The sequence below is a fragment of the Cheilinus undulatus genome, linkage group 15, assembly GCF_018320785.1.
Source record: "Cheilinus undulatus linkage group 15, ASM1832078v1, whole genome shotgun sequence".
In the NCBI taxonomy this organism is placed as follows: domain Eukaryota; kingdom Metazoa; phylum Chordata; class Actinopteri; order Labriformes; family Labridae; genus Cheilinus; species Cheilinus undulatus.
The window spans coordinates 39,335,193-39,348,950 of record NC_054879.1 but is presented as its reverse complement, the minus strand read 5'-3'; the positions used below and the strand labels follow the sequence as shown (position 1 = coordinate 39,348,950).

The 13,758-nt window shown below is 40.9% G+C and overlaps 1 protein-coding gene across 1 annotated transcript in view; it reads left to right on the top strand.

Moving 5' to 3' along the window:
- igsf3 (immunoglobulin superfamily, member 3) overlaps positions 1-13,493 on the top strand; it is a 168,907-nt gene extending 155,414 nt beyond the window's left edge. Inside the window, exons 8-10 of the mRNA XM_041807475.1 lie at positions 475-879; positions 7,058-7,510; positions 9,919-13,493. Of these exons, the coding sequence (XP_041663409.1) occupies positions 475-879; positions 7,058-7,510; positions 9,919-10,169 (1,109 nt within the window). The 3' untranslated portion in view covers positions 10,170-13,493. The remainder of the gene's footprint in view (positions 1-474; positions 880-7,057; positions 7,511-9,918) is intronic.
- Positions 13,494-13,758: the final 265 nt, after the last annotated feature.

Below are 13,758 nucleotides of genomic sequence, written 5' to 3'. Positions count from 1 at the left end.
TCTGCCCCGCTCCTGCCCTTGTTTGACTCTAAAATCGACATCTTCCTTTTCTGTTCTTCCTTTTTCCAGCAGACTGGCAGACTCTTTCTACATTTTTGTCCTGCATCTTACCTAATTATATCCAAAGCCTTGCATTACAATCCATCGCCCTCCCCTTCACCCTTGCTTCTCCTCCTGTTCAGCACCATATCTTACATTTCTACATTGATACCAACAGACATCCCATCCTCTCAGCTTTGATTTTTCTGACATTTCCTCCTTCTTTCCCTTCCCAGCATGTGTCTTTCTTTCTCTTTGTCACCTGCTTTACCCGCCCACGTACCACTATCTTTTCCTGCCCTGCTGCCACCAGAAATAAACCCAGTTACAGGTCGTCTGTCACAGAACAGAAATTGCATTGTGTACCTGTCAGCGGCGCTCACGTTTCCCTACACCCAAAGGAATGACTGTCTTCTCTCTCCCCTGTTTTCACAGAGAGCAAGCTGCGAGTGCAGAAGACCAACCAGTCCCAGGTGTATCTGGAGGACAGTCGAGTGAGGATCAATTGCTCCATCACATCCCAGACCAGCCAGGACTCCCAGCATGCCGTGTTTTGGTATGTGAGGCGGGCGTCAGGGCCAGAAGATGAGCTGCTGAGGATTGAAAGATCGGGGGCCTTCAAGTACGGGGGCAACGCAGACGAGGAGAGACTTCCACGCAGAGTCCAGGCGGAGAGGCTGTCACCCCGCCTCTATGTGTTAACGCTCAACCGGGCAGAGGAGAACGACTCTGGGGCGTACTACTGCCTTGTAGAGGAGTGGCTAAGTGACCCAGATGGAGCCTGGTATCTACTCTCCACAGAGTCCTCAGGGTTCACGCAGGTTCTGGTCAGACAGCCAGGTGAGCAAATGTCAACGCTGCTGTTTAATCTCGCTGCAGGGAAACGGTAGCCACTTCAGCCCCACATGCCGCCCTGTTATAACCCAGTTAAACGTTGTTAGCCCTGTGCCTGGTCCAAATAGCACAGCCTCACACTACAACATGTTCGGCTCAGGGCCTCAAGGCCGTCTCGCTCGCATGACCTTACACCTGTCCTAAGCAGAACTCAGGTGGCAAAAAAATTGGGTTGACGTGATGCCAGCTGTCATATGCAACGCCAGAAGGGATGGAGCATGATCCTCTTGTCCATTACTCAAAGACCTCTAAAGCACTCAAAACCATGTTGTGCCTTATGCCACCCAATGTCTGACATCCTACTTGAGGACATTTTTCTGAAATACCCTCCACTGCTCCGCTATTCTTTCCTTGAATGACCCCCCCACCCCCCACCCCATTTCTCCCTCACAATCAAACTTGATGCCCCCAATTACAAAGTAAGGATAAATCACTGTAGCAACTGTAACATCAATTTTCAACCCCCTCACTAAATGTTACATGCGTATGTACTTATTGAAGAAAAAAGCCTTGAACTCAAATTGTTAATTTGAAAAGTATCAAATTGAATAGATCTTTTCTTCAGTAAGAAAATACAAAATTGGAAATTAGAGTAAGTGCTATGTCAATGGCAAAAGTAAATGCTATATCCTTCCTTAAATGAGCTTACTTAGCAGTTGTTACTCACATTAAACTGAACAAGTTAGCAGCTCATTTAACCAAACAGTTCTAAAGAAAGTTAAGTTAGCTACACATGTTAAATTGTAGAGAGCTTTGTTAGCTACTCAAAAAAAACTGAAGAGAGCTTTGTTAGCTACTCATAAAAAACTAAAGAGAGCTTTGTTAGCTACTCATAAAAACTGAAGAGAGCTTTGTTAGCTACTCATATTGAACAGAAGAGAGCTTTGTTAGCTACTCAAAAAAACTGAAGAGAGCTTTGTTAGCTACTCAAAAAAACTGAAGAGAGCTTTGTTAGCTACTCATATTGAACTGAAGAGAGCTTTGTTAGCTACTCAAAAAAAACTGAAGAGAGCTTTGTTAGCTACTCAAAAAAACTGAAGAGAGCTTTGTTAGCTACTCAAAAAACTGAAGAGAGCTTTGTTAGCTACTCAAAAAACTGAAGAGAGCTTTGTTAGCTACTCAAAAAACTGAAGAGAGCTTTGTTAGCTACTCATATTGAACTGAAGAGAGCTAAGTTAGCTACTCATATTAAACTAAAGAGAGCTAAGTTAGCTTCTCATATAAAACAGAATAGAGCAAAGTTAGCTACTCATTAAAAAAACTGAAGAGAGCTTTGTTAGCTACTCATATTAAACTAAAGAGAGCTAAGTTAGCTTCTCATATAAAACAGAATAGAGCAAAGTTAGCTACTCATTAAAAAAACTGAAGAGAGCTTTGTTAGCTACTCATATTAAACAAAAGAGACCTAAGTTAGCTACCTATATTTAAATGAACATTTTTAAAGAGAGCTAAGTTAGCTTCTCATATAAAACAGAGCAGAGCAAAGTTAGCTACTCATATCGAACAGAAGAGAGCTATGTTAGCTAATCATAAAAAAACTGAAGAGAGCTTTGTTAGCTACTCATATTAAACTAAAGAGAGCTAAGTTAGCTTTTCATATAAAACAGTAGAGTAGAGTTAGCTACTCATAAAAAACTGAAGAGAGCTATGTAAGCTACCTATATAAAACTAAAGAGAGCTTTGTTAGCTACTCATATTTAACTGAAGAGGGCTAAGTTAGCTACCTACAGTTGAAACCAGAAGTTTACATACACTACATAAAAAGGCACAAAAACTTTTTTTTTCTCACCGTCTAACATTAAATCAGATTAAACTTTTCCTGTTTTTGGTCAATTAGGATTACCAAAATTATTTCTATTTGCTAAATGCCAGAATAATGAGAGAGATAATTTTTTAGACAATTTTTCATTATTTTCTTGAGAGTCAGAAGTTTACATACACACAGACTTGGGTCAAACGTTTTGGATATGCTTCCACAAGCTTCTCACAATAGTTTGCAGGAATTTTGGCCCATTCCTCCTGGCAGAACTGGTGTAACTGAACCATTTGTAGGCTGCCTTGCTCGTACATGCCTTTTCAGCTCTGCCCATAAATTTTCAATGGGATTGAGATCAGGGCTTTGTGATGGCCATTTCAAAACATTGACTTTGTTATCCTTAAGCCACTTTGTAACCAGTTTGGCAGTATGCTTAGGGTCATTGTCCATTTGGAAAACCCATTTGCGCCCAAGCTTTAACTTCCTGGCTGATGTCTTGAGATGTTGCTTCAGTATTTCCACATAATGTTCTTTCCTCATGATGCCATCTATTTTGTGAAGTGCACCAGTCCCTCCTGCAGCAAAACAACCCCACAACATGATGCTGCCACCCCCATGTTTCACAGTTGGGAGGGTGTTCTCAGGCTTGCAAGCCTTTTTTCTCCAAATGTAACGATGGTCATTATGGCCAAAAAGTTCAATTTTAGGTTCGTCAGACCACAGAACATGTCTCCAAAAATTAAGGTCTTTGTCCCTGTGTGCATTTGCAAACTGTAATCTGGCTTTTTTATGTTTCTGTTGGAGTAATGGCTTTTTCTTCGGAGAAAGGCCTTTCAGCCCATGTCGGTACAGGACTCGTTTGACTGTTGATAATGACACACTCTCACCAGCTTCAGCCAGCATCTTCACAAGGTCTTTTGCTTTTGTTCTTGGGTTGAGATGCACTTTTCGGACCAAAGCACGTTCATCTCTGGGACACAGAACCCGTCTCCTTCCTGAGCGGTATGATGGCTGGACATTCCCATGGTGTTTATACTTGCGTATAATTGTTTGAACAGATGAACGTGGCACCCAAGGATGAACCAGACTTGTGCAAGTCCACAATTGTCTTCCTGATATCTTGGCTGATTTCTTTTGATTTTCCCATGATGTTACACAAAGAAGCAGTGTGTTTCAGGTGTGCCTTAAAATACATCCACAGGTGTGCCTCTAATTAACTCAAATGTTGTCACTAAACCTATCAGAGGCTTCCAAAGACATGACATCATCATCTGGGCTTTCCCAAATTGTTTAAAGGCATAGTAATCTTAGTGTATTTAAACTTCTGACTTTGAAGAAAGTAATAAAAATTGTCTAAAAAAATCCCTTTCTCATTATTCTGGCATTTAGCAAATAGAAATAATTTTGGTAATCCTAATTGACTAAAAACAGGAAAAGTTTTTGTGCCTTTTTTTTGTAGTGTATGTAAACTTCTGGTTTCAACTGTATACTTAAATGAAAATTTTTAAAGAGAGCTAAGTTATCTTCTCATATAAAACAGAGCTGAGCAAAGTTAGCTACTCATACTGAATTGAACATTTCTTAAACGGAGCTTAGTTAGCTACTTCCATTAAACTGAAGAGAGCTAAGTTAGCTACCTATATTTAAATGAACATTTTTAAAGAGAGCTAAGTTAGCTTCTCATATAAAACAGAGCTGAGCAAAGTTAGCTACTCATATTGAACTTAACCTTTCTTAAACAGAGCTTAGTTAGCTACTTACATTAAACTAAAGAGGGGTGAAGTTTGCTACTCATATTTAACTGAATGTTTCGTATAACCTCAAGAGCTAGATTAACTACTCTTTTAAAACTGAACATTTCTTAGAGTGCTTAGCTAATCATATAAAACTGAGCAGAGCCAAGTTAGCTACTCATATTACATTGAACATTTCTTAAGGAGTGCTTAGTGAGCTACTTACATTAAACTGAACAGAGCCAAGGTAGCTACTTATATTACACTGAACATTTCTTAAACAGAGCTTAGTTAGCTACTCATATTTGGCTGAAAGTTTCTTAAAGAGAGCTCCGTTAGCTACTCATATTAAACTGAAGAGAGTGAAGTTAGTTACTCATATTTAACCGAACATTTCATATAAAGAGTTAGGGTATCTACACATATTAAAGTAATTTTTTTTAAGGAAGCCTAGTTAGTTTTTTATACTAAACTGAACATTTCAAAGAGAGTTTGTTATTTACATTATACTTAACATGTCTTAACAAGGGCTTAGTTAGAGATTAGCCATTAGCTATTAGCTATTGTTCTTGAAATGTTAATACTTGAAATGAGCTAAGCTAAATGTTATCACACACTTTAAATAAACAATAAAAATGGGCTAAGCTAGCTACTGTTACTCATATTAAGCAATCATTTTTTAAGTCAAGTTGGGATAGCTAGTACTCATTAAAATGGTTAAAATACCAACTCTTACCGGTAACGTCAAATAGAACTGGTTGTTTAGCAGTGTTGTAGCCTGATACTATTGATAAAACTCATCAAACTACAAAGAATAGTGAAGATAAATAAAAAAGTTTCAATCATAAGATCTGAAGAATTCCTGTATCTCGAACAGTTTCATTTCATCTGGACAGCGTTTTTGTTAGAATAGCAGCCATCTTTAATTTACACTGATAGTTGTAATGTGCTTTTGTGACCACAAGATTGCAGACAAAGTGTCCATGAATAAAGCTAACAGGTCAAAGTTTAGCAAAATTTAGAGTAATGGTGCAGGGAGCCTAAAATGTAATGTCCTAGTATGAGGATGATGGGACGTAGGAGGCTAAAGCACACTGTATTCCTACCATGTTCAGTTTTGCGTGTAGTTATCTTTCATAGTGTGAAATTTTAGCCTCTTTTCACTATTATTTCTATATATATTTTCACACAGTAAACAAACTAATTTCAAACTTAGCAACTTCTCTGCACAAATTGTTATAACTAGTTAGTCACAGAGACACACTCAGTGACTCTCTGCTCCTAATTGTGACTGTTTTTCCTGAAAACAGTCTGGTATAGAAGAATAGCTCACCATTAATATGCTATTGACCAATCAGGATCAAGTATTTGATACAGCTTTGTAAAATTAAATAAAAACAACCCATCTGTCCTTGACATTCTCCGTTTTCTGTGAGTGTATTCTTCACTCAAGCTAAAGGTGCTGTCTCTGTGAGCAGGTTTCCTCTGCCAGGTGTCCTCTTTAAAATGCAGAAGATATCCCAGATATGGCATCTTACCAAGTTAAACATGGGGATCAAACTGTCTGCTCATCAGCTAGAAAGGAAAGAAAAGCACATGTAGTTTGTGTAGACAGGGATACCCACAGTGCTCAAACAATTACTGGAGCAGTGACAACACTCACAACTGCAAAGATCAGTGAATTTATCCATCTTGGTTTTGGCTGTCATGCTTTAGTTTGATTCCAAAAGTTACACGTTTGCGGATCCCCCTCTGGGTTATACGTATTTTATAATGATGCATAAACAGGTATGTATGATTAATAGAATATGCTTTACAAACATCATGGATATTCATGAAGTGATAAAAAATGCATTCACGCAGGAAATCATCCAGAAACGTTCCCGTCAGGAGGAAAGATGAGGAGAAATATGTGCCAGCACTCGCCTTACCCCCCTGTTCCCCTGCTGTCTTTTTCTGCCTCTCATTTTTCTTTAACAAGAAGACCGATCCAAACTGTGTGTGAGAAGAGCTCAAGCAGGCCAGGTCCTAACTGCATAGTTTGGTTTTTCTTTACCCGAAGCAGAACTGGGTCATTGTACCAACCCTGAAGGACTGTAGCATAGCCAGACAGACATATTTGCCTCAGGGAAGGATCTAGCCTTACTGGGAAGCTAAAAGACTAGTGATAGCTGTGGGCAGCGCTGTGGGAGCTATTTATTTTTTGCCCTTTGTTTGCAAATTTAGAAAGTTTGTTGTCCCTGTTTGCAGACTCATTTCTAATTTAAAGTTCAAAGAAGGGCTGGAGCCAGCTTTCGTTTTGATTATTTAATAATGTGTATTATATACTTGATTGTTTTGTGCATAGAATGTCAGAAAATAGTGAAAACCGTCCGCCCAGTTTCCCAAAGGCCAAGCTGACATCTTTGATTTGCTTGTTTGTCTGATCAACAGTCAGAATACAGAGATTACTATAATAACAGACAAAGAGAATCAGACAATCCCAAATCACATTTAAAGCTTCAATTAGAAAATGTTTTTGCCTTTATGTTTGAAAAACAACTCAAACTATGAATCATTCAAGTTTTTTCAGCTTTAGTTCAAATAGATACCAAGGCATAATCCTGTTCTTGCTTTATCTTCTGGGTCTCTGCAGAGGTTCGACTTCAAGTGGAGGAAATGGACGCAAATGTAACGGTTGAAGAGTCTAGCTTCATCCGGTTGGGCTGCAGCATTCCTTCCCAGTCATCCAAGGACTCCCGCTTCTCCGTGTCCTGGTACGTGGAGCGCCTCGGAGATGAAGATGAGGATGACATGGAGCAACCAGGTGATAGGGAGAGAGAGCAGGAGTGTGTCTTTTCCATCGGACATGACGCCGTTTTCGGAAACGGAAACTGCAACCCCAGAGAGGAGGGAGAGCCAAATTCTCGCCTGCAGTTTGAGAGGAAGACCTCAGAGCAGTACAGCCTGACCATTCAGGGGGCACGGCCTACAGACGCCGGTCGGTACTACTGCCATGTAGAGGAGTGGCTGCTTAGCCCCCGCAATTCATGGTACCTCCTGGCCACCAACAACTCTGGGTTCACCATTGTCAACGTACTGCAGCAAGGTGAGTCCGAGACTACAGTAATCTTTAAGCTTTTATCACTGGTAATTTTTTTATGTCACACTGCCAATTTAACACCAGAGAGGCACATAACAGTCCACTGTAAGTGGTACTGTAAAAAAGTGGAAGCGTTTAAGAACAACAGCAACTTAGCCAAGAAGCGGAATACCACGTAAAATCACAGAGCGAGGATCAACGACTGCTATGACTCATGGTGTGTAGAAAACGCTATGTTTATTTGGGTTTCCAGGCCCCTTATCTCCAGTAAGTACTATCTTAATGCTTCAGCATACCAAGACATTTTAAACAATGCTATACTTCAGACTTTGTACCAACAGCTTGAGGAAGGTCCTTTCATATTCCAACATGACACAAAACAAGCACTATAAAGACATGGTTTGATGAGTTTGGAGTGGAAGAACTTTGCTTGCCAGCACAGAGCCCTGACCTCAACCCAGCAGGGATCTTTGGGATGACCGGAATGACGATTGCGAGCCAGACCTTTTTGTCCAGTATCAGAACCTGACCTCATAAATGCTGTACAGAATGAATGGGCACAAACTCCCACAGAAACACTCCAAAGTCTTGTGGATGGCCTTTCAAGAAGAGTGGAAGCTGTTATAGCTGTAAAGGGTTTGGAGGGGGCTACTCCAAATTGAATTACACTTATTTGACCGCAATAATATTGAAGCCCCTGTTGATATAATGGTCAAGTGGCCAAATTGTTTTGTCTATATAGTGTACCTTTGATAATAAAATATCTGATGAAATGTTTTTTTAGTTTTCATGAAAGAGACTAGAAAGGACTCAGTGTAAGGGGGGGGGGGCTGTCTGGCCTTTATTATAATTTTTTTTGTCCTCTTGTCAGAGTACAAGCAGAGGTGAAGTGAGAGCACAGAAGGAGTGTGTGAACTTTTCTGTGTGAAGGAGCATGATGGAAAAGTACAAGCTGTCAGGCTAAATCTGCAGCTCTTCTGTGTATACCGGGGAAAGTTAACTTTGCAAAGCAGATGGATACGCCCGTTCCCGGGTTTCTCACTGGCGAATTCATCTTGCAAAGCTTCCATCTGAACAGTTTTGGCCTGGTTAGAAAGTGACAGGACCGATCAGCGTCGAGGGGCAGTACTTTTGGGCGTGGCGTAAGCAATCAGTGACAAGAGGCCAGTGCAATTATGGCGAAAGAGATTAGCGTGGATGCTACTATAGCATCAGTTTCATCAAAACTTGATGACATTTCTTTGTTTAAAGAAGAACAAAGAACAGCAGTGAGTTGTTTTCTTCTCAAAAACCACAAAAGTCATGTACTGACATGTCTACAGTCACAATGGTTCGGGTTATGCAGTTCTATATGGAGTTTACTCCTCAATAGCAGCTACAGCGTGACATATTTTGTTGCTCTGATTGGCCCGTAAAGATGTGACAGACAGAATGTTCATCCAGTCACCCTCTGAGTTTTTTTCAAGACTGCCCTTTCCAAAACACTATCTATGGGAGGTTTTCCAGATGAATGTGTGAAACAAATCCATCTTGAGTGTCAGGTTAAGGGGAATTATTCGCATTGAATAAATCTATAATGCAGAATCTTTGAGTTGCTTAAATAACTTGTATTATGAGTGGCATTTACATATATAATATTAGCTGCTGCTGTCGAGTCATCTTCCCCATTCTTACTCAAAGCAGTTGTGTTAAATACTCCGAAACCTTGATTCAAGTCCTGTTAGTTGAAAGCAGTAATCCATATTGAAGTAGTGAAATAGGCAGCATGAAATAATACAAATGCGATAAAGGTACACTTTTGGAAAATCCCCTTGTTCATTAATTCATGGCTAGGTTATATGAGTTAAGTCACTTGCAGATTTATTTAGGTAAAACATGATGACAGCAGACAACAGGGAGACATAGCCAGCACGCAGCTCACACGGCCCCAGTATAACAGCTGACAGAGCAAATGATCCCCCAGTCTGAAAATGGTGTTAAGCTGTACAGTCAGCACTAAACCCTGCATAGAAATTAGTTTGGAACTTAAGTTGCATCATTGTTTGGTTGCTCCAGAGAGACCCATGGATCATCTGTTTTTTTATTTTTTGTAATTTTCACCCAACAGCAGCAGGACTGTGACTAGTGCATCGAGAACTGTAGACTCTGTTTGCAGGCACCTGCTAGGTGCTAAAGTGGCACCTGACCCAGAGAGCATCTAAACTGTTAGAGCATAACTCACCAAACAGCATATCTGTAATCTTGTAACGTCCACAAACTGTGACAACAATGTGATATATGACAATATATCAATAGATATATGACAATTAAAACCAGGCCAGGTTTGAATTTAAGCATAGCAGCTGCAGCTTTGTACAGGACTAGATTGAGATATCCCTTTTAATCTCTGCTCTCTGTTTATTCTGTGTCTACAGTTTCTACTCTGAAGTCGGTGGTCTGCTCCAACGAGGCCCTCTTCTACTTTGTCTTCTTCTACCCCTTCCCCATCTTCGGCATCCTCCTCATCGCCTTGCTGCTCGTTCGCTTCAAGAGTCGCAACAACAACAAGAGCCAAGAGGGCAAAAACGGGGCCCCCCTGCTGTGGATTAAAGAACCTCACCTCAGTTACTCTCCCACCTGTCTGGACCCGCCTGCACTCAGCCTGCACCCAGGATCCGTCGACTAAGCAAGGATCACGCCCACCTTTGCGTCGCGTACGTCGGCGGATCCAGCAATGCCAGGGAGCGGATTTGGACTCCACCTCCAGACTTTACTGTCATTCACTGCTGTGTCAAATTAGTTGAAAAATCCTACCCTGGTGGCTGCCTGTTTTATGTTCTCTGTGAGTTTGAGTGTGTGTTAGGGTACGGATGTGTGTCTGTGCCGTGTTAGCACGGTCAGTAGTGTGGGGCGAGATAGTGTCAGGAGCCTTTCTCCTTTTTTGTTATCTGTGAAACTCATAGCTGCATTTGTTTTGTTTTTATTACTCTGATTAATTGTCTATTTTTAAAAAGACAACAAAAGAAACTGTGCACATGAGATCGTCGGCCAATCCGGGAAGAACATTTAAGAGAAGGAACTCTATAATCGACTCCGGCACTGAGCAGTTGCCAAAAAAAACTCTCCGCACTGATCCAAGAGCAGCCACAGCCTGGCCCACTATGTTGGTTGCCATAGTGATTCTCTGCACCCACTGACTCGGTAGCTGGTGACTTGGTTGCCAGCCTGCATAGAGACAAAGGCAAGGACACACAAGTCTGTGTCCTAAAGTGAGGATGTTTGTGTTTGTGTGTTAGCGCGTTGGCCCACCTGCCTCCACAATGAATTTGCCTTGGCAGACAGAAACAGATCCTCGTGTGCCACTTAAACACTGCCAGACACTCTGGCCTTAGCGAGAGGCCGCTCGGCTCTGCTCTTCGACCCTCCTCCTCCTCCTTGTCTCTGAGAGGAGAGGGAAGGAACGTCCCTGACGATGGAGGATAAACGAACAGTGCTCTCCTGCTGAAGTTACACGTACTTTCTCATGAGGGAAATGGTTGCCAAGATTTTTCCACACTGTCCTCTGCAGCTCCTGTTTGAAGTTTTAAAGAGATGAGAGAAAGCTGATTGGTTTGGAGGCAGATTGTAAATATGTCTGCTTACCTCCTGCTGTGGCTTTATGGGGCCTTTTGGGGCGAAAGGGCAATTTCACATGCAGTCATGTTGAATCAGTGGGATTGTCCTGCTTAAATAACACAGTGGGGGTTGTCGACTGAAAGTAAATCTTGCACATTTCTTTAAGTTGCCCCGTATGACCACTCCGTCCTGTCTTTAGAAGATATAAAAAGCTCAAAAGATGCACATTAGATAGTGATTTAAGAGCCCCACTGAGAATTCTCAATGTGTAGATGTGCTGTAAACATGTAAGCTGCACATTATAAGAAAACAGATTTCATGTGTGTGGGCGAATCTTTGTGTTTATTTTAAAGATTTTTCTATTTATTGTTTTATACTACTTTGCATAGCTTTGTAAGATTTTTCTTTTGCTTTGAAATTCTCTAAGAACTGTGCTGCTTGTGTTGCCAGGCCAAGCAGATTATGTCAATAGCCTGTATGTTGGCAATGTGGTAGATGTAGAAATGCTAGATTTGTCCTGCGCATTGCAGTCTGTAGCATTTCATACCAGATTGTCAAGTTTGGTCAGTGTCAAAACACTGTATATCTTTACCTATAAGAGGATGCGACTGTGGCTTTACTTGTACAATAGTTGAGCAGATAAGTCACAAAAATCAGTTCACTTAATGCTTTCCGCTTGAGTCGCATTTATTTAGTGAAATGTGATGTAACACCTAAATAGGATGTTTGATCAAAGACGGCCGAGGCTGAACTGTTTAAAGACATCATGGATCAAGCTCAAGGCCTCATCCTCGCTCCCCTGACACAAGGCAGAAGGGTTGGAAATTCACCTCCGCAGAGGTGTGACATCATCTACCTGACCCGGGCCTAACCCTCTCACTGCCAGACTGAACGTGAAAAACACTCGAGAAAAAACATTCTTGTCTCAATCGTGTCAACATGTATATTGCATGACAATATCGCAGGAGGAATTTTGATGTTTTGTAAAACTTTGAACTCTTTGAGCATTGTGTTTGTGTGACAGAGCAGTGCCCAAAACACCCGCCTTCCTGAGCCAAGAGTCAACACAAAGCCCCTGAACCCTTCATCATCTACGATATTTGACTGACACCTCCAGACCCCAACCCCCGTGAGCCTGTGAAGTAATCTATTTCAAGAATGGGTGTTGTGGAGATTGTGTTTGATATTATTGCTCATATATGTATTTTTAATGCTTTGCTTTTATGCAGCACTTCATTAAACAGATTTATGTCAAAAAAGTACGTAGCTTATACTGACACAAACCACTAAGTTCTTAAATTTTACTGTTTTCTTTGTCCATTTCAAGTTCACCGCACTATTCTAGTATGGGTAAAGGTGGTGCTATTATTGTAAATGTGCAGCTACAACTTAAAGAGGAGCCATGCATATTAAGGCGTACTGGCATCTTTAGATTAACATTAGTGTCTTTTATATGTGTTGCACAAAGAAACACACTAGATTTCCTCATTTTGGAGAAAATTTTAAAATAGATTCCCATGTAGGGTGACCTTTTTGGGCAGTACACTTTTAAAAGTGATGTCATATGGCTGCATTGGGCTTTGTTCATGGAGTGTCATCATTAAACTCTTTTTAAGTTTAACCCCAAGTGCCATTTCAGTAAAGAAGGCAACAAGGAAGAAGTTCCTGTAATGCAAATTGAGGTGAGTACAATCCGAATTGCATGGAAAGAAGAACAATGCAGCCAAAGTACATCAATAACCAGTTGTCACAATACTAGAAGTTTGAATTTCAATATGATACTTGTTCAAATCAGACAACAAATCTGATACCCTCTTTCTTTATTTTTATTTCCAACCTGCACACAAGACCGGTTCTAATAGAAGGCAAAATAAATACAATTTTCCTTAAAAAAAATGGCATACAAGGCCTTCTTAATTTCCTCCGAATATAAACTAGAAGCGTACATTTTTTTCATATTTAGGTTATTTTATAGGTGGAATTATTTTTTCAGGTTTTTGAGGCTGTTATCGATCTGCAGGTCAGGACAACAGGTCTGGCAGCAGACTCTAGATCTCTAGCGCCCCCGCTGACAGACTGTTCATGTGAGATGCCGCCTCTTTCAGAAAGGAGGTGCCGTATTTTAATGGTACAATGTAGTTTCAGTTTTAGATTTTATTTTTTCAAAAATCAACTTTTGTTTCAAGCAAAGTCTGGCAGGCAAATATATGAAATAAAAATGGTGCAAACATTAAAAAAAAACAGGAAAAGGTCAGAGGTCTAATCCAGGATTAGATTATGTTTAGACCCACTTTAGAAGTTGTAACGGACTATGGTTCGCTTTATTTTTGTTAGTTTTATCCATCCATCCGTCCATTTTCTATACAGCTTATCCCGTTGGGGGTCGCGGGGGGCTGGAGCCTATCTCAGCTGTCATTGGGTGAGAGGCAGGGTACATCCTAGATTGGTCGCCAGTCAATTGCAGGGCTGACATAGACAGAAAACCAGGCACGATCACATTCACACCTACGGCCAATTTAGAGTCACCAATGAACCTAATAATAATGGGGGCACTTAGAGTTAGCGCTGCTGACTCACGGTCCCTGGTTCGCTTCCCAGTCGGGGCCTTTCTGTGTGGAGTTTGCATGTTCTCCCCATGCATGCATGGGTTCTCTGGGTGC